We start from the raw sequence: 23,932 nt of genomic DNA, 5'->3' as shown, positions 1-23,932 counted from the left end.
CTTTATATAACACAGGAATAGCACTCTATGCAGGCCTTACTTTTCTGTGTTAGGCTCATCACTTCTGCGGAGACTGTTTTTGGTCCGCAAACTAGCCTTGGTAAATAGGAGCACAGCATAAAAAGGATAAATGGATACAGGGCCTTAAAGAAGGGTGTGCAAACAGTGCTGCAGCCCAGAGCGCAATGCAAAGGTTATAGCACGGTCACTGCCCCAGTGTCACTCTTCTCTGGCTTGTAGGGAGCCCTAGAGCCTGGAAAGGCGCCCAGTAGTAAAAACCTTATAACACACATGGCGTCCAGCTACCTGGCTGCTTCCGGCCCGGCCCACTCTTGTGACGTCTTCACGGGGGTGGGGAGGGACCAGCACAGGGCGTGAAAGTGTCCTAAATGGACGCACACACTTGGGGCCCTATGGATACAATCCTTGACTCTGTATCCTTTAGTCCCTCTTTGTAAGTTTAATATCACCGTGACCTTCTGGGAGGGTTATTGTCATTGACCAATCATGAGTCAAGTACGCACCTATTGAACTCGCACACATTTCATTCTTAAAGAATCTAAAAATGTTATGTTTCCATAATCAAAAAATAAGAGCTGCGGCTCTGTTAAATGGAAATGTAGGACTGAACAACTGCCCGTCTCACTACAGTGGTCGAATTGGACCTTATTCAAAAAGCTCAAATGCAAAGCATATCATGTCAGTTAGGCTTGCTGTGAAATCACTGATCAATGGACCTGCCCCTGTGTATGAATTCACCAACAATGGACCTGCCCCTGTGTATGAATTCACCAATCTGCAGCCTGAACAAGGCATGTGTTATTATAGAGATTGCATGGACCAAGCACACAAGCCCTGGCTTTGTACTGCTGCAAGATATAGAAGCGCATCCTCTTCAAGCAATGGTTGCTCTTAAGGACAGACTATAAGGCAAGCTGGACATATTTAGATGAGAATACATTCTCTGTTGCTTCTGGTGTATTAGTTTGCTGACTATATGTACCTGAGGATGGAGGCAGTTTCTAGCATTTCAGCCATGAAAGTGGAGACGCCTTTGAGCTGACTGTCTCCCGCTCCGACGCGTGCCAGGATGCAGTCCACTATGCTCACCTCTGCCGAGTCACATGGTACAAAGCAGCCAATCTGTGCCATGAGGACGATCACTCCCGTCTGGCGAATGTACGTGGATTTACCACCCATATTAGGACCTGGCAGTAGAGGAGTACAGAAAGGGATTATTTCGGTACGACATTCATTTTTCAGACACTATTAACTGCGGAAAACTTTGGCAACTCCAAATGTAATTTTTCAGCCAGCTCAGACAAAGTCATCGGAAGCAAAGTTTAATGTGTATTAATGCGACACGTTGGGGACCAGTTGTCAGAACAACGCGAAACGAAAATTTCCATTTGATGGCATGAACGACGCGACTATGAAGGCGCTCTCTCTGACGTCCAGCATAAATGTTTCTGTGGGGCCTAACAAACGGCTCTTCCTAAAGACATGCGTCATCTGTGGTCTCCTTGCTGATCTATTAGCTACTGCTCATTATTTATAGACGTACAAGTGACAACTTCTTGTTTTAACTGCTTCATTAATGTCAGATGTTCCCCATTCATGATAAAGCCAATTTTCTGGTTTTCACAATGTGACAGCTGGCCTGACAATTGCACTTATATTACCCAGTTTACTCAACTGAATCTGATAAAAAAAAAATTATACAGGTTGAGTCTCCCATATCCAAATATTCCGAAATACGGACTATTCCAAAATATGGAATTTTTTTGGCATGACTGAGATAATGAAACCTTTGATTTTTGATGGTTCAATGTACACAAACTTTGTCTAAGGCACAAATTATTAAAAATATTGCATAAAATTACCTTCAGGCTGTGTCTATAAAGGTGTATATATGAAACAAATGAATTTCATGTATGTACACAAACTTTGCTTAAGCCACAAAATTATTGAAAACATTGTATAAAATGACCTGCAGGCTGTGTATATAAGGTGTATATAACACATAAATGCATTGTGTGTGTATATTGGGGTCCCGAACGTCAGGAAGACCCCTTCTAGAAGGGCAGATCTAGGAGGAGTTTGGTTATGTTCCCCCTCCCAAGATATTCATTTAAGGGTGTAGAAATCATTCAGAACCTTTATTATTATTATTATTTTTTTTTTGCAGCTACCACAGTTATTTTATTGATGCTTATTTTACACACTTTTATAAAAGTACTAGTCAGCAGCCCGTCAAAATGACGGGACATTGTTGCGCCCACGAAAAAAGTCCCGTTTGAGCACGGGTCACTTTTTGGTCCTTTCTGCCCAGGTGGCTGCGAGTAGAAATGTCAGCGCCGGCGGAATTGCTCTGTCGGGCGCCATCTAGTGGCTGCCGGAGCGCAAGACAGTTGAATTCTACCCCCATTGAGGTGAGGAGCAGCGTTAGCCATATGATATAACATTTTAGCACTACCAGAACAAAATGTAAAAAAAAATATAGAATCAATACAACTTTTTAAAACCGGTCTTATCAAATTAAATTGCTGCTAATTACTAGGTTGTCAGCACCAGATCTAGAGACGCTGACAAATTACCAGTGATGATGTGAAACATCTGTTTCTCCTTCTGGAACATGATGTCATTGGGAATGAAGGCCACATCGTCCTGCACTTCAATACACGGATGTCTGGCAGATTTCAGCACAATCTTCCCCTGTCCCTTCTCCAGGATGACTGGGCGGACATATGGCACCGGCGCTCCATTAGAAACGTAAGCAAAGCTGACAGCCGCATCCAGCTGAGCAATTACGTCGTTCAGAGTCTGAATTGGATCCACATATCCTATACCAGGTGGAAAGTAAACTTGCTTTATGTTGGTTCAGGGCAGAATGCTCACAAATTCAGACAAAGGAAAATGCCAAGGGAAAACAGTATAATTAGCACTTTCTGTATATACCAGAAAATCATCTGTCACAGTGATTAAAAGTACAGTACACATAAAAGATTCTTAGATCAGTGAGACTTAAAATGCACCTGTTGCCTACATAGCATGGAAGCAGCCATTTTGTGTACGGACTAATGGTGCAAACACACGGTCAGATTTTTCCTTCAGATCTGAACGATAACGATTTAAAAATCGTTCAGTCTTTCATATCTGAAGGAAAATCTGACATATCTGACATGCCTGAACGATGGACGATGAACGATGCGCGCTCCCATTTGTCAGATAACGATATCTGACATCTGATGTGTTTGCAGTCCGACTTGGACGATTTAATTCATTTTAATGCAAAAATCGTTCAATCGTTCAAAACTTTGGTAAAATCGTTCAATCGTTCATCTGACAGATCTGACCGTGTGTATGCTCCATAAGAGAACACAACCTGTTAACACAGAACTCGTGATATCACCATAAAACATGGCAGCGTGCATTCTGATTCAGGTCGGTTCAGCCCAGCAAGACCCAATGTATCCTTCCCAGCTCACCTTTCCCTTTAGTATGTAAGCTTTTAAGAGCAGGGCCCTCCACACTCCTATTCTTCCCTAGCACAGTCCATGTCACCAGTGCTACACCCCCATCTCCCCTTCATCGACTGTGACTCATTCATACATCGGGTACAGGATCACTGAGTACTGAATTAATTCCCACCTGCAACTCACCATATTATATATGTTCCTGCTATCTACAGCAAGCTGCCCTACGTTTGCGTCTGTTTTTTTTTTTTTGGCTGTTTGTTCTAACCGGTCTGTGGTTTTTTTATTAATGTTTAGTACTTATGCTATGGTCTGACGTTATTTACTGAACTTATGCTCGGATATTCTGTTACTGTGATTTATTTAATAAGCCTTGGGCGGAAATAAAGTGAAGAGAGATAAAGTACCAGCCAACCAGCCCCTGTCATTTTTCAAACACAGCCTGTGACATGGCAGTTAGGAGCTGATTGGCTGGTACTTTACTTTATCTCCATTCACAGCTTGGTAAATAGGGCCTGATTCTGAGGTGGGTGCAAAGAAAAAAAAGAGCAAGTAACTTTGCACTTTGGCAAAACCATGTTGCACTGCAGGTAGGGTAGTTTTAAAATGTGCATTTAGATGGGAGGGGTGTGTCCAGACTTAAATCTAAATTGCAGTGTCAAAATACCGCTGCCCAGCATTTGTGGGCTACATGCAAAAGCAGCCAGTATTTATCCAGCATGCAACAAAAAAAAAATAACAATTTACACCCCTTGTATTGCTACATAGTTTGTCCAGGTGCACATCTATTTGCTCTCTTTTGCTTTACTCCCTGGTAAGGATGTTCTAGAGTTTTGCTTATTTAGTTGATTACTTAAACTGCACACATACAAAAGAAATATTTTCCTAAAATGCCCCTTCCGTGGGGAGGAATGAACATGAAGTCCCGGCGCCTGAGTAGGTTCATATCCCGAAGCCAGCAGCCTGAAGGAGAAGATCCTGACAGGGCAGATAAGTAGTCTATTCCCTACATCTCTACATTCTCCCCCCCCCCCTCCCACTAACCCTATCTTAGTGGTGCCTAACCCTAACCTCCCCCCGTGCCTAAAACTAACCTTCCCCCGAGGGTACCTAACCCCCCCCTTACTGCGCACTAAACCTAACCCCCCCCCCCCGCGGCTAACGCCAAGGTCGCCCCGGACTTACCTTGTTCGGGCTGGCGTCCTTCGGCGTTCCAGCGTCAGAATTAAGATAGGCATCTGTATTTTGACGCCTATCTTAAGTCCTTTGTTGTGTTTTGTGGTCGGTATGGAGACCGGCGGCCTCTCATAACTGCATCCCCATAGGTGGACTGACCCAAACCCAGCAAATTCATTTTACCCACAATAAATGGCTACGTGGGTGTGTGGGAGCTGGAGGACTAATCACAAGCAGATTGGTTCCCCAGCTTATACCATTCTCAGTGGCCATTTTGTAAAAAAAAGCAATTAGATTGGTCTGTATTACGGGAAAGTTGTGGCTGCTCCACGGACTCTGGCTAAGGGGGAGGAGTCCAATTAGGAAAATATTTACCTAGGTGGTAATGCAGCATTAAAGAATCGGCCCCAATAATACATACAAACCTCTATATCATTTAGCCTCTTCATTGATTTAGAGCAAACTTTTAGTTTCCTTAACATACAAAAACTGGCAATAACACAGAACCATTCACCAACAAGCACACAACAAAGGGGTACATTTATTTTTGATGGGGTTGGTGAAATAATGTCACCATGGTATGCGGTTTGCAAACAAGGAAACTTAAAACAACCTATTCGTCATCAAACTGTATCCCTAAAACCTTTATTATTGTACTCCGCTGTAAAGTTAACTTTATTTACATAGACAGTCATTTAAAACCTTTTATTCTCACATCAGAACTGCAATGTGACTGGAAATCAAAGTACTAGTACAGAACATGAAAGGAAGAGTAAAAAAAAAAAAGACACTGTGGCTCGGTGGTAAGCAATGCCACGATAGTAGCGGGGTCGTCATGCATTAGAATGTTCAAAGGGGATAGTATGGGATTCTTCCCACACTCCAAAACATATAATGGAAGGTTAACTGGCTGCTTTGTGTGTGTATTAGGGGATACAGACAGTAAGCTCAAAGGCTCAGGGACTGATGTGAATGACAAGTGTCCACTGCACAGCACTGCGTCATTTGGTGGCGCTATATAATCAGAGCTGACCGTGTCCAGAATAAGAATTGCAGGCTTCACATAGCCGACATGGGCAGGTTTAAAGAGGACATGCCTCCAAGTGGAGAGGGCTCAGAGTTGGACTTTCTCCACCCTCCTGTACCAGCTAGGCATAGAGCAAAGGGCAGATCGCCACAGTTCTAAATAACAACTGCATGTATACTGTATAGCTGCTCTATAGTTTTAACCAGATTAAAAATAAACTGAAATCGCCTACTCCCCTAGGACCAGCCCTGCCGACATCATTTAGAAACAAATGTGTGACCATAAAACTTTACTAATAACAATTCAGATAGAAATGTGCTAATACTACAAGAAATAAGAATGAAGTTGTTTGGGGCTGGGGGACGGAGCAGGGGGGCTGTACTGCCATCTCAATACACCGCTGGCATGCCATCATTAGTGAAACAGATCCCACATCTCAATCATTTAGTGTCTCCAGCAGGGAACTCACAAACATCCTTATAGCAATTTGCAGCGAAGATTAAAAAAAAAAAAAAAAAAAAACAATCGATGGCAGAAAAGCTTGCAGTAATTTAACCTCATTTAATACCTGCTGAGTTTTCCTTTATTATTCAAAAAGGAGGAAAAAGTCACTTAACGTTGCAAGATATAATAAGCTCCTCTAATTAGACTGGTAATTTGAACATGACTGGCAGGATGTCTACACCGATCACCTTCACAGAACGCAGACAATACATTGTGCAATTAATAAGTGTAGGCACCGCAGACAGAAAACACAGGCCCACTGGTAACACAAAGATGGATTAAAAACAAACAAGCCCGTATTCATTTGTATAACGCATCACCATTGTACTCACCAGAAGAGATATTAATGATTTCTTTAACAATGGCATTCTGTGCCTCCTCATACTCCTCCCGATTTCTCATGTACTCCTCACTATAGGAACTCAGTTTACTGTGATTGACAAATAAGAGAGACGTTATTGGTGCCACTCTCTCTGCATATACAAATGTGCAAAAACAGCAGCATACAGTAGTACAATTCAACTCTTTACCTCCCTTTCCACACTTCTGGTTATATTACGTAATCCTATTGGCCCCCGTATTCTGCTAAAGGCTACTCACCCCTGTGCTGAGCTTATTTTGCCACTTTTCAGGCTGGTCATATTCCAACATCTATATCATTAACCTTTGATGTGCAGTGCCCACACAGATTATACCTTGAATTTTTTGAGATGACTGAATATTCAACAAATACCATTAGAAAGAAAATCTATAAAGGTGCGCACACACACGATTTTTTTAATGATTATCGATAACGACATTGTTTATCGTCCAATCGTTGAAAAAAACGTTCACTTTGAGTTAAAACGATGAACGATTATCGTTCATGCGCGTTCACGTTTGTAGTTTTGTAGATCAGTCAGACTGACCAACTCACGATTTTCAGTAAGGGAATATGCAGAAATCGTTTGTAGTTCAAAAAAAGCGTTCCTTACATTTAGTAAATGAACGATTTTAGTAAACGATTTTCATTCATTTTTCCCTTGAAAAAATGAACGAAAATAGTTTACTAAAATCGTTCATTTACTAAATCGTTGTGTGTGTATGCAGCTATACACTGATTTTTGAAATTGTAAGAAAGTGACATTTTTTTCTAACCACCACCTGTAAATAATTTCTTTGGGATTAATCCACCTTTCCAGAAAAGCGCACACAAGTTTTCTTGAGAAAATCTGTACTTAAAAATGATAATGTATTTTCTTTATAGTTTTAAATAAACACAAAATGTAGAAACATAGCCCAACACATCATGCCATTTTGAAAACTAGGCAACCTACCTCAGTGCCATACATATACCCTTAGCTGGCAAGACAGTGCCCCCAACCTCCCCCCTGGGAAGTTTTGGGAGCCTCTTAACTACTACACTGGAGCACATCTTGGGCAGCAGTGCTATACCTCAAGACTTGCCTCCTGGGTGGCACCACCAGTCTCACAAGCCCGGTACGGCCCAGACCATCCACATTGAATAATGACACCCTTGAGCTTGCTGAAGCCAAAATTGAGCATATGAACCCTTTCATCTCTGGACTTATTAATACTTTCTATAGTGTAGGATGATAATTTCTGGTGATCACTAGGCAATAAATACTAAGGGGGCACATGGTGACCACTGGTGAACATCAGACAATAACCAATAAGTGGCCAAATAATTTGGTAGAGCGGACTTCCTCTTTTCAAACGAGTGTGCTCTAGAGTTTATTAAAACAAGGATGGGGAAAATCTTCCCCCATCATTAGACTTTTGAATGACTCACATAGTGTAGGCCAGTTATTGCCTGGTAATCACACGTATTATCCTGAAGACATCATCGCTGCTCCATCTGCCCTCATTGGCCGTAACTTCTGATGTGGGACCTTATAAGTATGCCCCCCCTTTTTATTTTCTGCAGTGCTGAGAACAAGAGGGATCCATTGTAGTACTGAAGAAGTTACATGGGATGGGTGGGTGGAACTAATGCACATGCAACTATGAAAATTGAGTTCTGTAACTCGCAGCAACTGATTCTAATAGTTATGAAAAACAAATCATTTAATTTAATTAAAGGCAATAAGATACACTTTGAGGGCTGCACTGTCTCTATCCTTCAAAAGGGCTGAAAATTACCCTTAAACTCAGTATTAAGTTTAAAAGAAAACACTTTTGATAAAAAAAAAAAAATCATCTGTAAAACATATCAGAAGGCATTTTATACAAGTGCTACGGGATCGGTATGAAACATCGCCGGACCTACGTCTGGCAGTTCAAATCTCGACACAGGAAGACCGGCACCAGTGAAGATCCCGACAGCTGTAGAGGTTATTACTAACCTAACGGTATGCAATCGGGAAGCCGACTGCCTAAATACCGGCAGCCGGCTTCCCGGCTGTCATACCCGGCAAGGGTGAAATGCCGGGCGTCTAGAGGTAGACGCCCGGCATTTCCCCGACGCCGGGAGACCGGCGCCCGGCATCCCGATCGGCCGGCGGTATTTCATACCGATTCCAACCTAAACCCCCCACCCAACCCTCCTTTAGTGGTGCCTAAACCTAACCCCCCCCCCCCCCTTCCCCGCAGCCTAAACCTACGTCTCCCGGGGGGTGCCTAACCCTCCCTTCCCCTAGCCTAACCCTCCCAGGGGGGGGTGCCTTTCCCTCAGCCCCTAACCTAACCCCCCCCCCCCCCCTGGTATGCCCGACGCCTGTCATTAGACGTAGATCTAATGACAGGCGTCTGAGTTTTGATGCCTGTCTTTAGTACCTTGCCGGGATTTGACAGTCGGGAAGCCGGCAGTCGGCCTTTCGACCATCGGCTTCCTGACTGCATCTCAGTGCTACAAGCGATAACAAAATCTGACAAAGCAAAAGTGAGCTGAGGTGAGAAGAATGCTCGGATGGCCGTCTACTGACTATCACAGATCTAACTGCTTGCAGCACCTTTATTTTTGCCATTCTGTACAGGTTTCAAAAAATTGTACCAAATGCACAACACTTTTTAAAATATATTCGTAAGTAATGAATACCCCCATGCATCAAGCTGGGTGATCCGGATTACTGTTGGGTGTGCTTTTGGCCACCCCTGGGTTAAATGACAAAAGCATTAATAGTGAATTTCCAGTTCCCAGAATGTATGCATTAAACAGAGCACAGTCTGCAATTTTCTAGTGCCATAGGAACTCTGTAAGGTAGAACTTCAGGTTATTCTGTGCTGTTCCACAATGTTTTCCATTACACCACTTTGCAGAAGCGGACACTAGTATCAGTGTCACCAAAATTGTACGTACTGTATATATCAGCCATTTTAGGCTCTGAAAGTCTCCTTCAGTTGGAGAAGCAGCTAGCTTGCTATGGTGAACGTATACTAAGTTAAACTGCCACTTACATACATTACAAGTATTTGAAATACGCCAGATAGGAAGCCAGCGTTGCACTCATGAGCCATTAACTATGTACTGACGTTGTTGTAATTAGGGGCATCTGAAATAGAAAGCAGAGGGTAAGAAGGCAGCAACCTCTCTGTACTAATAAGCAGTGCAAGCCATGTTATAAAATAAAATAAGGTCTGGCTGTGGTGTTGAAATGAGAAGTTACAGCATAGTTAGGCCTAATGTATACAGTAACTAGCTGCAGTACCCGGCTTCACTTAGGTGGAGGTCAGTGATCTGTCTCTCTAGGCAGCCGGCTCCCTCCCCGAGTAGGCTGCCACTTGGACACCAGTTTCCTTATACTGAGCCACTCCTCCGACATAGGACCCACCTCTAGGGACGGGTTTGGTACGGGATCCCGACTGTCAGAATCCCGAAGCCGGCATCTCAACAGGGTTCGAATACGACACTTGTCGGTCAGTATCCTAACCCTCTCCGGTACCTGACCCTAACCTCCTCCTCCCCGCACCCTAAACCTAATCTTTGCCCCCTTAGTGCCCAACACTAACCCCTAACCCTGCCCCCAACCCCACTACTTACCTACGGGATTCCAGCAGCGGCATTCTGAGCGCCGGAATCCCCGCGGTCAGGGTATTGACCGCTTCCCCTAGGGACTTGTACTGAGCCAGCCCCTCTATTCTCTTCAGTGACTGCCCTCTGGTATTCTCGTCACTGAGTACAGTGCTTCAGCCTCCCTAGACGACAGGGCGCTCCACCGATCACAAGACATAATTGGTCCTTGACCAGTAGGTACACCTACGCTTTGTAATGGGTCTCCTCAGGTGACAGCTGCCCTCATTACTGCAGGCTCTCACTGCTCACAGCAAAAGCTCCTCTACGAAGCATAGGGCTGAAAATGATGTATACTTGCAGAGAGCAGTGTAGTGGACCCCTCTGCGCGGAGCCCCACAAACAGCCGCCTGGAGACCGATCGTGATGATCCTTAGCCTAAAACCTGCCCGGGAAAATTACCTACACAATGGTGAAAACCACAATCTGTTCAATGGTTGCGGAGTTTATTGCAATCACACAAACAAACGTTCTCATTTCTAAGCATTATAGATAAACCAATGATTTTGTATGAAGACAAAAAAAGGACTATACTTAAAATAAACTACATGCTGTGTACCATACTGTGATGATCCATTAATTGGGCGTAGTAGAACAGAAGTTAGAAAAATAAAAAAATGTAGTCTTTGACCAATCTGGTTGACCATGGCGGCGTGGCCCAGTCCTAATAGTCATTCAGCATGTTTAAAAACCTGACTCCCAATGACGCAAGTATGAATTAAATGAACAATTGGACCAAACAACCAGGCTCGTATTAACATTCACATAACAAAGGTAAGATCATTTATTTGTATTTACTTTCAGATAGCCTGTACTCCCCAGTTTGAAAGTGAGAGGGGGATGAAGTATTCTGTAGCCAGGCCATTGAGATGTCCATAGTATTTAAGGAAGAGGAGCAAGGTGATCTCATAGTAGACAATGTCCACTTGTGCGAGGATGTTAGTGAAGACAAGGCTGCGTGTCACGTGAGGTGAGTAATGACAGCGCTGAAGAAACCTCAAAGTGGGAATTATGGGGAATTCAATACAGTGCAATGTTAGGCTGCGCACATTACCGATTAACACCGTAGCCAAACATCGCTAATTTTCCTGCGCAAGGGAAAAATAGCCATGCTACAGGTCGCTGAGTGACTTTGCCCGTCCATTCCAGAGGCAATCCATGGCCATCGTGCTAAACTGAATTGTTGGAGATCTCTCCCCAATCTACTGAATGCCAGACCCAAGCGCGATTATCACAGCAAAATTTTGTTTTAGACGAGCTGACCAGGCCACATTACGCTGAGAAGCAACGCTTACAAGTCGTGCTCCAAATATTTTTCTAACACAAGAGTTATTTAAACTAAGGATTCATGGTAGAATACCATTTCAAATCGATGGTGAATGGAAATTAATTCCACGGCTTGGAATTAGATTGCTCACATGAACATTTATTTATTCATTGTTGTGCCATTCAGAAATAATTAAAGGATGTCAGCGATATGTAGCATTTTGTCAAGTGTGTCGGCTCTGCTGTAACTGTAATTCAGGCTTGAGAATTAGTGCTTATAAGTTAATAGAAGCTTAGGGAGCAGCCAGAGAAGGACAGATACCGTATACAGAAAGACTTATTTAAAGGAGTGAGTCATTGATTTCAAAAGTTAATAACAAATGCCGCAAAATCTTAAGATTTACTAGACATGACATGAAAACACAAATGTCTCCTTTCAAACGTACTGTAATAGGATTTCTAAGTGAGGTTACAAAAGAAATAGATAAATGAAGTAGAGCAGTACCACGGGAGGGATATACAATGAGACAGATAAGGGCAGTAACAATCGTACTGTCTATTTTGTACAAGGTCAGATATACAAATCATTAGTTGAATGAAACCATACAGCAGTATTTGACATCTTAGGGGTGTATTTACGAAAGTGCGGGTTTTTAGAAGTGGAGATGTTGCCAATAGCAACCAGATTCTAGCTATCATCATATAGAAGGTGCTAGATAAATGAGTAGAATCAGATTGGTTGCCATGGCCAACAACTCTACTTCTAAAAACCCGCACTTTAGTAAATATACCTTTTACAGTAAACTGCCTAGTACAGGGAGATCCACAGGTAACTGATATATATACAAAAAGAAATACAAGTGCACAACTCCAAATTAACTGATTATAGAGGTTTTTGGCATAATCTTGGCCATGGTTATGGGCCTACCCACCACATCCGGGTAACCTCTGTAGGGTAGGTCCTTAACATACTAGGGTTCAAATCCAGAGCGCAGGACACCCCCAAACTCGCCCAGCTAAGCCACCCCCAAGGCACCGCTATAATAAGAAAAGTGAAGTGTAAAGGAAATATTTAAGAGCAGCCGCAACTGCATATAAAGAATAAAAAATAAAAAGTTAAATATATATAAAAAACAGACAGTGAAGCGTTAAAATGTGTTGAAGGAAAAATGTGTTATACTGCGGTGCCCTGAGGCAGATCAACCAAAGCATTCCAGGGGGACCCACGCCCCAAAAATGAACCAAAGCTGTACTACACAGTCTAAATATTTGCAGGACTTACCTATATTGTGTCTCTGACTGGTGTGCATATTACAATGCCAGACTCCATGCTCTAAACCAATGTAGTAGGGGTGCCAGTCTGAGTGTAAAGTGTCTCAAGCTTTCAGGTGTGCAAAGCAATGCACTGATTGGATTAAATAGAAAATGGGCCTCAGACTGCACACCCTGAACACATGGGTGCTACCTGTGGAGACCATTGATATATACACAAAAATACCATGTGTTGCCTTCAAACTTGTGCATGAAGGACATAGCAATGAGACGCAAGCTCAGAGATCACTGATCTCTATGCGTAGATGCAGTGCACACAGCGGTCTTAAGAAACAACCTCTCATGTGGTCGAATTTTGATTGTGACCATTTAAAAAAATAAAAATAAATTAGAGTTATGGTAGACTTACCTAGATAACTCCTTTTCTTCAAGGTACATAGGGTCCACAGGGATACCATGGGGGGATATTATGGTTGGAAGACCAGGCACCAAACAGTTAAAGCTTCTGCTCCCAGCATGCCCTGGGTCCTCCTCCATATATACCCCGCCCCTAGCCATAGGACTTCGGTTTAGTTAACAAGCCTCAAGGCAGGAGAAGGAACAGCAATCATAGACCAGAAACACTCTAACACAAGGTGAGGGAATCTGTGACCGAAAGAAAAAATTATCCATGCAGCCAGGTGTGTCAGGGTGGGTGCCCTGTGGACCCTATGGACCTTCGAAGAAAAGGAGTTATCTAGGCAAGTCTAACATAACTCCAATTTTCTTCTTAGGGGTCCACAGGGATTACCATGGGGATGTCCCAAAGCAGTTCCCCTAAGGTGGGGGACGCTCCTGAGCAGAAAGGAGAACTCGTCGCCCAAAGGAAGCATCCAGAGAGGCAAAAGTATCAAAGGCATAAAACCTAAGAAAGGTGTGGACAGAAGACAACGTGGTTGCCTTACACAACTGTTTCGCAGAGGCACCACGACTAAATGCCCACGATAGCCCTACAGACAGTAGCATGTGTAGTCACCGTGTTTAGGACAGGGAGATCAGCCTGTGTCTACACCTAAGAGATACTCATACATAACCAATGAGCTAGGGTCTGCTTGTTAGCTGGCCATCCATCGTTTGTGAAAACCATATAATACAACAGAGATTTTCTAACAGAGTTTGTATGCTCCAAATAGATACGTAGAGCACGAACTACATCCAGGGAGGCTTCACCTACAGAAAGATATGGAGCCTGAAAAGCTTCATATCATTCACATGAAAATGGGACACTACCTTAGGAAGGTAACCCTCGCTTGTGAATTTGCAAACATAGATCTGGAATATTGTCCTCTGGCAGAAACACCCTTTGTGACGATTTCTTCCAATTGATTATCTAGCCATGCCTATATACACCAAGGCTATGGTCATTTGAAGATGGTTTTTGTAACATAACCGGAGTCTGCACCAATCAAAGACGGTCGTCCAGATATGGCAGGATTCTGACTCCCTGACGCCCAAGATAGGCAGTCATGACTGCCATTATTTTGGTGAATACACGGGGAGCCGTAGATAGGCCAAAGGATAGAGTCTGAAATTGGTAATGTTGCTGGAGGACAGCAAACCGTAAGATTGTTGGTGGGATGGTATAATAGGAACATGCAGATATGCATCCTAAATTGTACCTATTTTAGGCCTCTACATCTCTGGTTGGCAACATAGGATACATTTTATTTTTTTTGCTAAAGTCAAAAGGACTATATTAGGGGTAGGGAACTGGTGGAACTCCAGCTGCTGTGTAACTGCACCTCCCATCATGCCCTGCCACCGTTTTAGCATTCCCTAACAGTAAAACAGTGACTAGGCATGCTGGAAGGTGTAGTTCTACATAGCTGGAGGTCTACAGGTTGTCTCGCCAGGCCTAGATGATAGACTAAGCTACTGTGAAAATTTAATTCATGTCCAAATTATTTAAAAATAAAATGTAATGGGTGGAAAACCATTCAAATGAATTTGCGCTTGCACATTCCGGCGAAAGTCCCAACAAAACTAAATGACAGCCAACTTATTTTCAGAAACTGCTGGCAAAGTAGCATGAGGCTGTGTATAGGAAGGGGTCACACAGTGAGAAACTGCTGTCATTCAGCAGGCACTTCACAAGCATAAAAAACATTGCCAGCTCTACCAACCACAACTGGGAAGCACAACGTCATGCAGGGACGGAAAGCGCAATTTATCATTGGCTAAGTCAGTGGTTCCCAAACTGTGCGCCTTGGCACCCTGGGGTGCCTCGGGACATTTGCAGGGGTGCCTCAGGTTGGTGGATCTAGCACAAAATCAAATTATTTATGGTCAATGAAATGTAAATGTAATGTAAATATATGGACAAACAGAAGCGTAAACCTGTCCACCACCACATAACTGACCCTAAAGGTGCCCACACATACCGACTTTTCATCCAATTTGGCCGATTTCGACGAATCGTGACGACAGATCATGTAAAAAATGGCCAAATCGTGAGTTTCTACTCTTTATCACGATGCCGATGCTCGTCCCCGCTCGTCGTACCTCGCATCTTCAGATCTGCCGTGCTGTAGGGCAGATTAGCCAATCTGGGATACAATGCACTGGCTGCAAGATAGATCTTAAGTCAGATTGGACATTTTTAACTCCAAATCGTGACCACGACTGCCTGGGGAGAGTTCAGGGGAAATCGTGTACATCGGCTGATTGGGAGCAAGTCGGTATGTGTGTGGGCACCATAAGAAAGACAGGTAAGCACAATTTACTTCATTTTACTACATTTTTTTTCTCTCTCTCTCAATAACAAACTTAAAAACTTAGGGTGCCGTTAACACAATGCTGTTAATCTAGGGTGCCGTGATTCAAAAAAGTTTGGGAACCACTGGGCTAAGTGAAACAGAATTCCAGACAGCGACGCGACTGCTAGATCTCCCTATCACTTACAGCTTTACAAAACAGCATCAAGAAAGTTTCCAATTCAAGACATAAGTCACTCGTAATGTGAAAGTTTCATCGCCAGTGAAAGTGGTCATTTTATTTCAGACTGACAAGGGATGGTCTAGTGCTGGGGAGGTCAGTCTTTGTTACCTACTCTATAACCATAGTAAATAAAGTAACGTTAATAGGTCAACCGGGCAATGAAATGTCAAACACATACACACACATATATCATATATTATTTATATATATATATATATATAATGTTTGCCATAATCAAATGCGGTTTTTCACTTACCTTTCTCTTTCGCCAGTTTGATAGAAAATGCCACATTATCTTGCAATAACCTACTGAATGACTGTTCAGAGTTACATAGTGCAAGCAGTATTGTAAATGTGCATTGGTCTCTTGATGCATAATCTACGCCCGCGAGGGGCTGCTTCACGAATGGTAGATCAAAAAAGGAATATACAGTCACGCTATTAAACTCAGGCCTGGGTACTGTTACTTGCAGGGAAGATTGCAGAATTATTTTTCCATATGCGCTCACTTTCAGAGGAATATCGCATTAGAACGTCCATATTTAGTCTTTACAGGCGCATACATATTAAACATAAGGGAGACAGTTGCAGACAGTTCTTCGATGTCAGCATCAGCAAATTAGAAAGCAAAGATTGGCTTGAGCTGTTTTAGATATCCTGAAACTGCCTCTCTAGTTCTTTCATCAGATTATTCTACAACTTTTTTCACATTAGGGAAATTATTCAAAAATTGCTTTCCAAGCTGCGACTTGAAAAGCTGCAATTTTTTTTATTTGAAAGCATTTACAAGGAACAAATTGGGCGATGGTTTTATCCTTCCCCTGCAGTTCAAGGTTGAATGCATTGCAGAGAGCTGTGAAGTCTGTCGGGAAAAAAAGAGCCAACTTTATTAATCGCGATGCTTCATGCAGCCAAGATGTTCTTTCTCAGAGTTGTAAACCAGATATATTAGCGGCAACAGGGACTGAATCTCTCTAAAAACTGCCTGACATCATTGTACAATCGTGGGTCTTCATACCCTGCATCGTTTTCCTCCAGCTGAGTCGTCTTGCACGAACAGAGGGCCTGATTCAGAGCCGCTCGTAAGTGGCCGCTCGTTCTCACCGAGCGATGTTCGCACATCTGCGCATGTGTATGGGTCGTAATGCGCATGTGCCAACCAGTCAGTGCGGTCGGAAATCATGTGCTCGCAAAATAGCGAGTGCCTGCTAATTTGAGTGACAGGATGAGGCGTTTGTGGGTGGTAACAGGGGAAGGTGCTTGAAAACGGGGAGTGGAGATCCGAACGCAGGCGTGCCAAACGGTCAAAACGGGCGTTTAAGGGTGTGCATAATTAATAAAACAGCGTCATCGACCACATCACTTGGTTGTCTTTTAGCCTGAACTGCTCGCATGATTGCGGTAGAATAGCGAGCAGTTCATACGCCTTTCGATGTACTCGATTAATCAAATAAATAGCGGAGATGACGTATGATGCGAGCGGCCAAGGGGCGTCTTTACAAAATAGCGAGCGCATGTTTCGGACGCTCGCTCAGACATAGAGGCGGCAACAGACCGCAAAGAGCGAGCGCTCAATTTAAATAGCCAGCCCCTTTTTCTGAACGAGCGAGCGCAAATAGCGTCCGGCTCTGAAACAGGCCCAGAGTTGACTATCTTGGCAGTAATTTTTTTATAGCAATGATGGGAAACAGGCGAGCCTTAGGGCCACATGCAGCCCTCTAAGTTCTCACTTGCAGCCCCCAGCTCCTTCCTACCTTGCTGTTATATTTGTTTGTTACAGCTTTTAAAGATGGTTTAAAAGCTCGGATGCTATGCTATTACAGAGAGGTGTCCCTTTCATGATATTAATTTAACTTTATAGGGAGATTAAGCGGTATATTTACTAAAGTGCTGGTTTTTAGAAGTGGAGGTGTTGCCCATAGCAACCAGATTCTACTTAGCATTTATCTAGCGCCTTCTAGAAGATAATAGCTAGTAGGTTGCTATGGGCAACATCTCCACTTTAGTAAATATACCCCTATAATTAATAAGCCCTATGCAGCCCCCAAAGTGTATCAGCTCGCCTGTCTCTGGTCTATAGAATTTGTCCTGTTTAAAGTTTATAACACTCCTTATTGTGATGTGCAACAAAATGGATTGTTCCAAAATGAAACGTTAATTTTTATGAAGGCATCCATTGTGTGGATGTAGTCAGGAAGCCAACGGTCTAAATACCGACCGCCGGCTTCCCGACTGTCTAATCCCAGCAAGGTACTAACGACAGGCGTCGAAATCCCAACGCCTGTCATTAAACCTACACCAGGAGCTTTTACGAATGAAGGTAACCCGGGCGTGGACAGCCGCGTTGGGGTAGGGTTATCTTTTAGGGTCCCGGGGGGACTTAGGGTTAGGCACCCCCGGGAGAGGTTAGGGTTAGGTACCCCCCCCCCCCCCCGGGAGACTTAAGCTGGCCACACATCTAAAGATTATCTGTCCAACCAGCCAACTAGTTGACTGGTTGGAATGAAAATCTGGTAAGGAATGAAAGCAAATGACAATCAGCAATTTGCTCCCAAACGCCGGAAAATGGACAAAAACTGTTGTTTGAACAAATTGTTTAGATCAAACATTTAACAAATTTGTCTGACGGCCATTTTCATCTGTTTTCTGGCATTTAGGAGCAAATTGATGATCATCAGTTACTCCCATACGTTACCAGATTTTCATTCCAACCAATTAACAAGTTGGCTGGTTGGATGTAAGTTGGTCTAGTGTGTGGCCAGCTTTAGGGTTAGGCTGTGGGGAACTGGGGATTAGGTTTAGGCACTTAGGGGGGAGATTAGGGTTAGGCAGCCCTAATGTAGCGTTAGAGTGTAAAAATAGGTTGGTTAGTACTTACCTTTGTAGCTTCGGGATCTTCACCTCTGCCGGGCTTCTGCTGTCGCGATTTGAACCGCTGGCCACGTGGCCGGCGGTAATACATACTGCACCCCCATTGTGTTTACTAACCACGATCATGGCTACATGTCAGGTAGCAGTGCACAACTTTTTGTAGTCTTGTTTACCTACCAAAACTAAAACTAAAGGCAAACATCTGCACTTCTAGTTGTGTCTGTTTTTTAAGGAGAGCAGCTAAAATCTCCCTATATATCAGGAAGTACCATTTATATAAACACGATAAATTGAGAGTTGCGAGGAAAAACAGCAGTTTAATAACAGTTTAATGATGACTTTGCACTGCAAGTCATAACCTAGTCCCTCCACCGGTCTTACTACAGATTGGCGAGGCAGAGGCAAGTCTTTCATTGCTTGCGTGATTTCACCTTTATACTTTAATTAAGCAAATAAAACATTTCCAGCAATAAGGAAAGTTTGCTTCAACATTTGTCCAACTTGGAAAAAGTTTCTTAAGCGTCACTAAAATATTTGCAGTATGAAATGACGCTTTGCTGGCTGCTGGGCACTGCAAACTGGGTCTAAGCAAATAAAAGCTGCTGTGCTCCCAACTAAGCCTTCAAGGATTTCACGTCAATCTTCCTTATTTCACTATTAGGTGGAAAGTCACGATGGCGGTTCTTATGTTGTCTTGAAAAATGTCTTCCTAAAGCAAAGCAACGTTTGCACAGAATATCAAGCATATGCATTCGCCTCTAAACATCGGAAGAAAAAAAATAAAAATATTCCCATTCATCATGACAGCGGTAGGTTGTGCGTCTTTAATATGCAGCATGTGTGTTCAAGTAAGGGTACTAATTGTAAAGCAAAAATGTAAAAACACTACTAACACTATGTATAATATATACACACAATCGCAATAAATGGCCTCCCCCAAACATAAACATGGCTGGCCCGGGTGCCCTCCACACAGTAAATGTACAAACAAAGCCACAGCAACACGCAGGAGACTTGAAACCAATGAAAACTAAATTTAAACAAACTGTTTGTATCCGGCGATTCTGATTTTAATCTTTCTTCAGGGATAAGCAAAATAATGTAGGGGGTCTTTAAATATCACCCAAAGTGATGCATGTATCAGGGAACCTCACATCCACAGATACCGTACTTCTGGGCGATATGTAAAGGCAGGGGATGTCTGCGTTATATGACTTGTCCCGGGAGACAGCTTACATTTCTGCTTTGAGCTGTATTAGTAGTGATGTGAGCATGAGCGATTCCAGGGTCTGTTGGAAGGCTGGCAGTAACTATAGCCCGCAGACAAAGAGACCAGTTCAGGACTTAGGGGAAAATGTATTAAACTGTGTAAAGTTTGGACAAGTTGCCCACAGCAAACAATCAGCTTTTAGCGAGCATTTATCAAGTACATTCTATAAAATGATTTTGCGTTGGGCAACTTGTTAAAAAGGTTTCAAACACCGTCCCCTCACTGGGTGTGTGTACTTGCTGTGACAGGGCGGCAGATTAGGGAATTCTGGGCCTGATTCAGCAAGGATCGCAAATACAAACCTGCACACAGGCTATAGATTTGCAATTGTGATCCTTGCAATAATGCAAATGCAGCAGGTGGTGTATTGACCGTCCCTGCTGCATTTGCGATCCCAGCACTGTGACGGAAGTCGATGGTCGTGATGGTTGACCGCGCCGGGCGGCCGACAGCTGAGTAAGAAGCCTCAGCTTACTCAGGCTGGCCGGCTTGCGAGCCCAGAAGACTGCGTACATACACGCAGAGTCTGGGCTGGCCATTCCTGGAAAACGAGGTAACGCTGGCCATAAACGCTTCTGCCTGTCAAACAGGCAGAGCCATTCAAGGGCTTGCGTGCGATTGAGCAGGACCCATTCTGCACACACGCAGAATGGGTCCGGCGTACGCGCAGTTATCAGTGAATCTTGAATCTGCGTTCAGCAGTGCACGCCGAATCAAGCCCTCTGTGCGTTCACTGACGACAGCTGCCCATTGTCGGTAGTGCCGCAGTTGATCTGAGCGATTGTAATATGAATTTTTCAGTAGCCCAGGAATGTTTATGCCACTCCTTCCACTGTCAAAACAGAAAATGCGCAGTCAATTTTGGGAAACCAGGAAGCTGCATGACTTTCATCTAGTGTCATAATACAAAGACTCTGAAAAACTGGAAATTAGTTGTTGGCTACTTTATTTGCAGCTATGATCTGACAGCTGCCGCATAACCAAGTTTTTAATTATTGATGATGCTGTGGAGGGCAACGGACACAGGTACATGAAAACAGCGCGAGTGCCTGATACATTCTTTGTTTGTGTGTGCAATATATATATTTACACACACTAATATAAGAACGTTGCATCTGTGTCAGTTCCAAGTTGGTGCAAAATCAACTAAACCAATTTCACGAAAGCTGCATCATTTTGTAGTGGAAACTCCTAAAATAACCAGAACTTTGTTTTATCTCGATCAGGCAAGTTAAAGCTGAGCAATAACAAAAACAAAATGTATTGACGACATCATCAATGCAAGAGACAGGTGTGATTCCATGCGCTTGGCCGGTAAGTGGTGGGTGGAGAGGTGCTTTGGGCTCACATTCACTTGAATAGGATAGGCTACATAGCAGTATGTGTACAGCGCACACAGTGACATTGGTGTGAGTGCTGGATGAATAGGATAGGTTACATAGCAGTCTGTGTACAGAGCACACAGTGACATTGGTGTGAGTTATGGGTGAATAGGATAGGTTACATAGCAGTCTGTGCACAGGACACACAGTGACATTGGTGTGAGTGCTGGATGAATGGGGATAGGTTACATAGCAGTCTGTGTACAGAGCACACAGTGACATTGGTGTGAGTGCTGGATGAATAGGATAGGCTACATAGCAGTATGTGTACAGGGCACACAGTGACATTGGTGTGAGTGGTGAGTGAATAGGATAGGTTACATAGCAGTCTGTGCACAGGGCACACAGTGACATAGGTGTGAGTGGTGGGTGAATAGGATAGGTTACATAGCAGTATGTGTACAGGACACACAGTGACATTGGTGTGAGTGGTGAGTGAATAGGATAGGCTACATAGCAGTATGTGTACAGGGCACACAGTGACATTGGTGTGAGTGGTGGATGAATAGGATAGGTTACATAGCAGTCTGTGCACAGGGCACACAGTGACATTGGTGTGAGTGGTGGGTGAATAGGATAGACTACATAGCAGTCTGTGCACAGGGCACACTGCTGCCACCAGTCTGTATAGCGCTGTTGGTCCTTTGGGCCACTCCCACGACAGGGCCCCTATGCAAAGCAATACAACCATAATACTTTCGGGTCAGTCGCTATATAGGCCGCTAGATGACCGTACAGGTTGACAAAACATTTCTGAAAAATGTCCCCTGCATGTTGCCCATGTTACAATGATCTCTGTAGACTGGTGCTAATGAGAGGAGTAACCAGGCACCGTTGCTAAGTAACAGCTACATGTTGCAGTACAGTTACTGACAGTTGATCTGACATCTGAGAGTTCCGGCACCTACTGAGCAGGTCAGACACATCACAGCCTCTCTCCTTTATTATATAGTCTAGTAAAATTGACCCTGCACTGACATACTTAGCAGAGACTTCTGTCCAGTCTCTGCTGTTGTGATGGGAGCAGTTGGGGGAGGGGTGCTGCCCTGCTATCCTTGCGCATGGCAGATCACCGCCAAGTCTTACATATACCACAAACGTGCACCAATGTAATTCTTTCTAGTAAGAGCGACATCAGAATTTTTTTTAATTTTAGCATCAACTTTAAAAATTAAATACAGACTGCGCATCTCATCGGTAACACACATTCAGTTTTATGCGGCAGGGAATGGGGTCGGCAGTTAGAGATGGCTGCACGCTAGATCAGCAACATATCCCACACAGTCATCTTCTCAATAATGTCACCTAGGACAGGGTCATTTGGAAGATCTACTGGATCCCATCTCAATTCTGCTGAGACACAGAGTTTGACTGTCATTGCTGTCTCTGTACGTCCTTTGGTGATCTACGTAGCCACCTTGGTGACAACAGCAAAAACGTCAGCAAGCATGAGAAACAAGAGTTCTGGCTCAGACAGTGTTCAGCCTTTCCCAGAACGAGGAGGATCGGTTGAGATAATTGGTGAAGTACAGTCAAAGCTGCCAGCAGCTCACTGTTTTGATATTGGTGACTGATAATCATCAGTGCAGCGTTCTTTAGCTTCCATGGGATATGGGAGCAGAAGACCCACCAGAATGCCCCTGTTAACACTACGACATCGAATACAGTGCCTCACCTGGGCTTGTGACGTCACTGATTGGACCCTGGAGGACTGGAAACATGTGCCATGGTCAGATGAGTCACGGTTCCAGTTGTTTCCGGCTAATGCTAGGGTTACGGTGTGGCGCAGGCACCATGAGGCAATGGACCCCAACAGGCTGGTGGTGGTTCCATAATGGCGTGGGGTATGTCCAAGTGGCATGGGTTGGGTCCGCCTGAACACATCATTGACAAGTAACCACTACGTTGCATTGCTTAATGACCATTTGTAGCCCTTCATAGACTTCATGTACCCCCACGATGATGGAATAGTCATCGATCCCAAGTTGTTCAGAATTTGTTCGAGGCACATTCAGAAGAGTTCGGACGAATGGTGTGGCCACCACGTTCACCCGATATGAACCCAGTCTAGCATTAATAGGACATTCGCAACCAGAGTTTGGGAACCTCTGGTGTAGGTCTTTTTGCTGGCTTATTACAGTGTTCTGCGGAACAATTTTGAGACGTTTATGGTCTGAATTAACACCTCCCTTACACGCACCTGTTGGAAGTTAATAAATTGAATGAGCAACTTGCAGATCACTGGTTTGAGAGGCATGTATGGGATCAGTAGCTGGAGGGAATGTTGGTCCTATCAGTGCCTTAGTGGAGAATTTTGAAGCACCTCTTAGTAAGTTAGTTCTCAATTTAAATACACATGAATGTATGACCCGATGTGGGGGCTCATATTGTTTAGCGTTAGGACCACCTTAGCAGAGGGGCCTTGACGTGGCAGGTGGAGTATTATATACTTGCAAATGTGGGTCTTCTGCATCTTATTATCATGTAGAGTGCAGGCTTTGTTTGCTGGCTTATTACAGTGTGCTGGGAGGAAAGTTCAGTAGCACACAGTAGCTTGCACAAATTCGCACTGCACAAGTGCCAAAAATGGAGCATGCAAGTATGGCCAAATGCAATTTCGATAGCATCTACACTTACAACTGAAGAGGCTGTGAAGATATTCTCACGAGGACAAAGTTCAGGAAGGTCGTGATCTCAGGAAGG

At 43.7% G+C, this 23,932-nt stretch overlaps 1 protein-coding gene across 1 annotated transcript in view; it reads right to left on the bottom strand.

The window, feature by feature from the left end:
* MSH2 (mutS homolog 2) overlaps window positions 1–23,932 on the bottom strand; it is a 174,892-nt gene that overhangs the window by 23,679 nt on the left and 127,281 nt on the right. Inside the window, exons 11-13 of the mRNA XM_088450684.1 lie at window positions 6,516–6,613; window positions 2,598–2,843; window positions 1,004–1,208 (exon numbers count right to left, since the gene is read on the bottom strand). Of these exons, the coding sequence (XP_088306810.1) occupies window positions 1,004–1,208; window positions 2,598–2,843; window positions 6,516–6,613 (549 nt within the window). The remainder of the gene's footprint in view (window positions 1–1,003; window positions 1,209–2,597; window positions 2,844–6,515; window positions 6,614–23,932) is intronic.

This window comes from Taudactylus pleione, unplaced genomic scaffold (assembly GCF_031769625.1).
Source record: "Taudactylus pleione unplaced genomic scaffold, aTauple2 ptg000522l, whole genome shotgun sequence".
NCBI classification, from domain to species: domain Eukaryota; kingdom Metazoa; phylum Chordata; class Amphibia; order Anura; family Myobatrachidae; genus Taudactylus; species Taudactylus pleione.
Note: the sequence above shows the minus strand (reverse complement) of the source record. Positions and strands in the feature narration are given on the sequence as shown.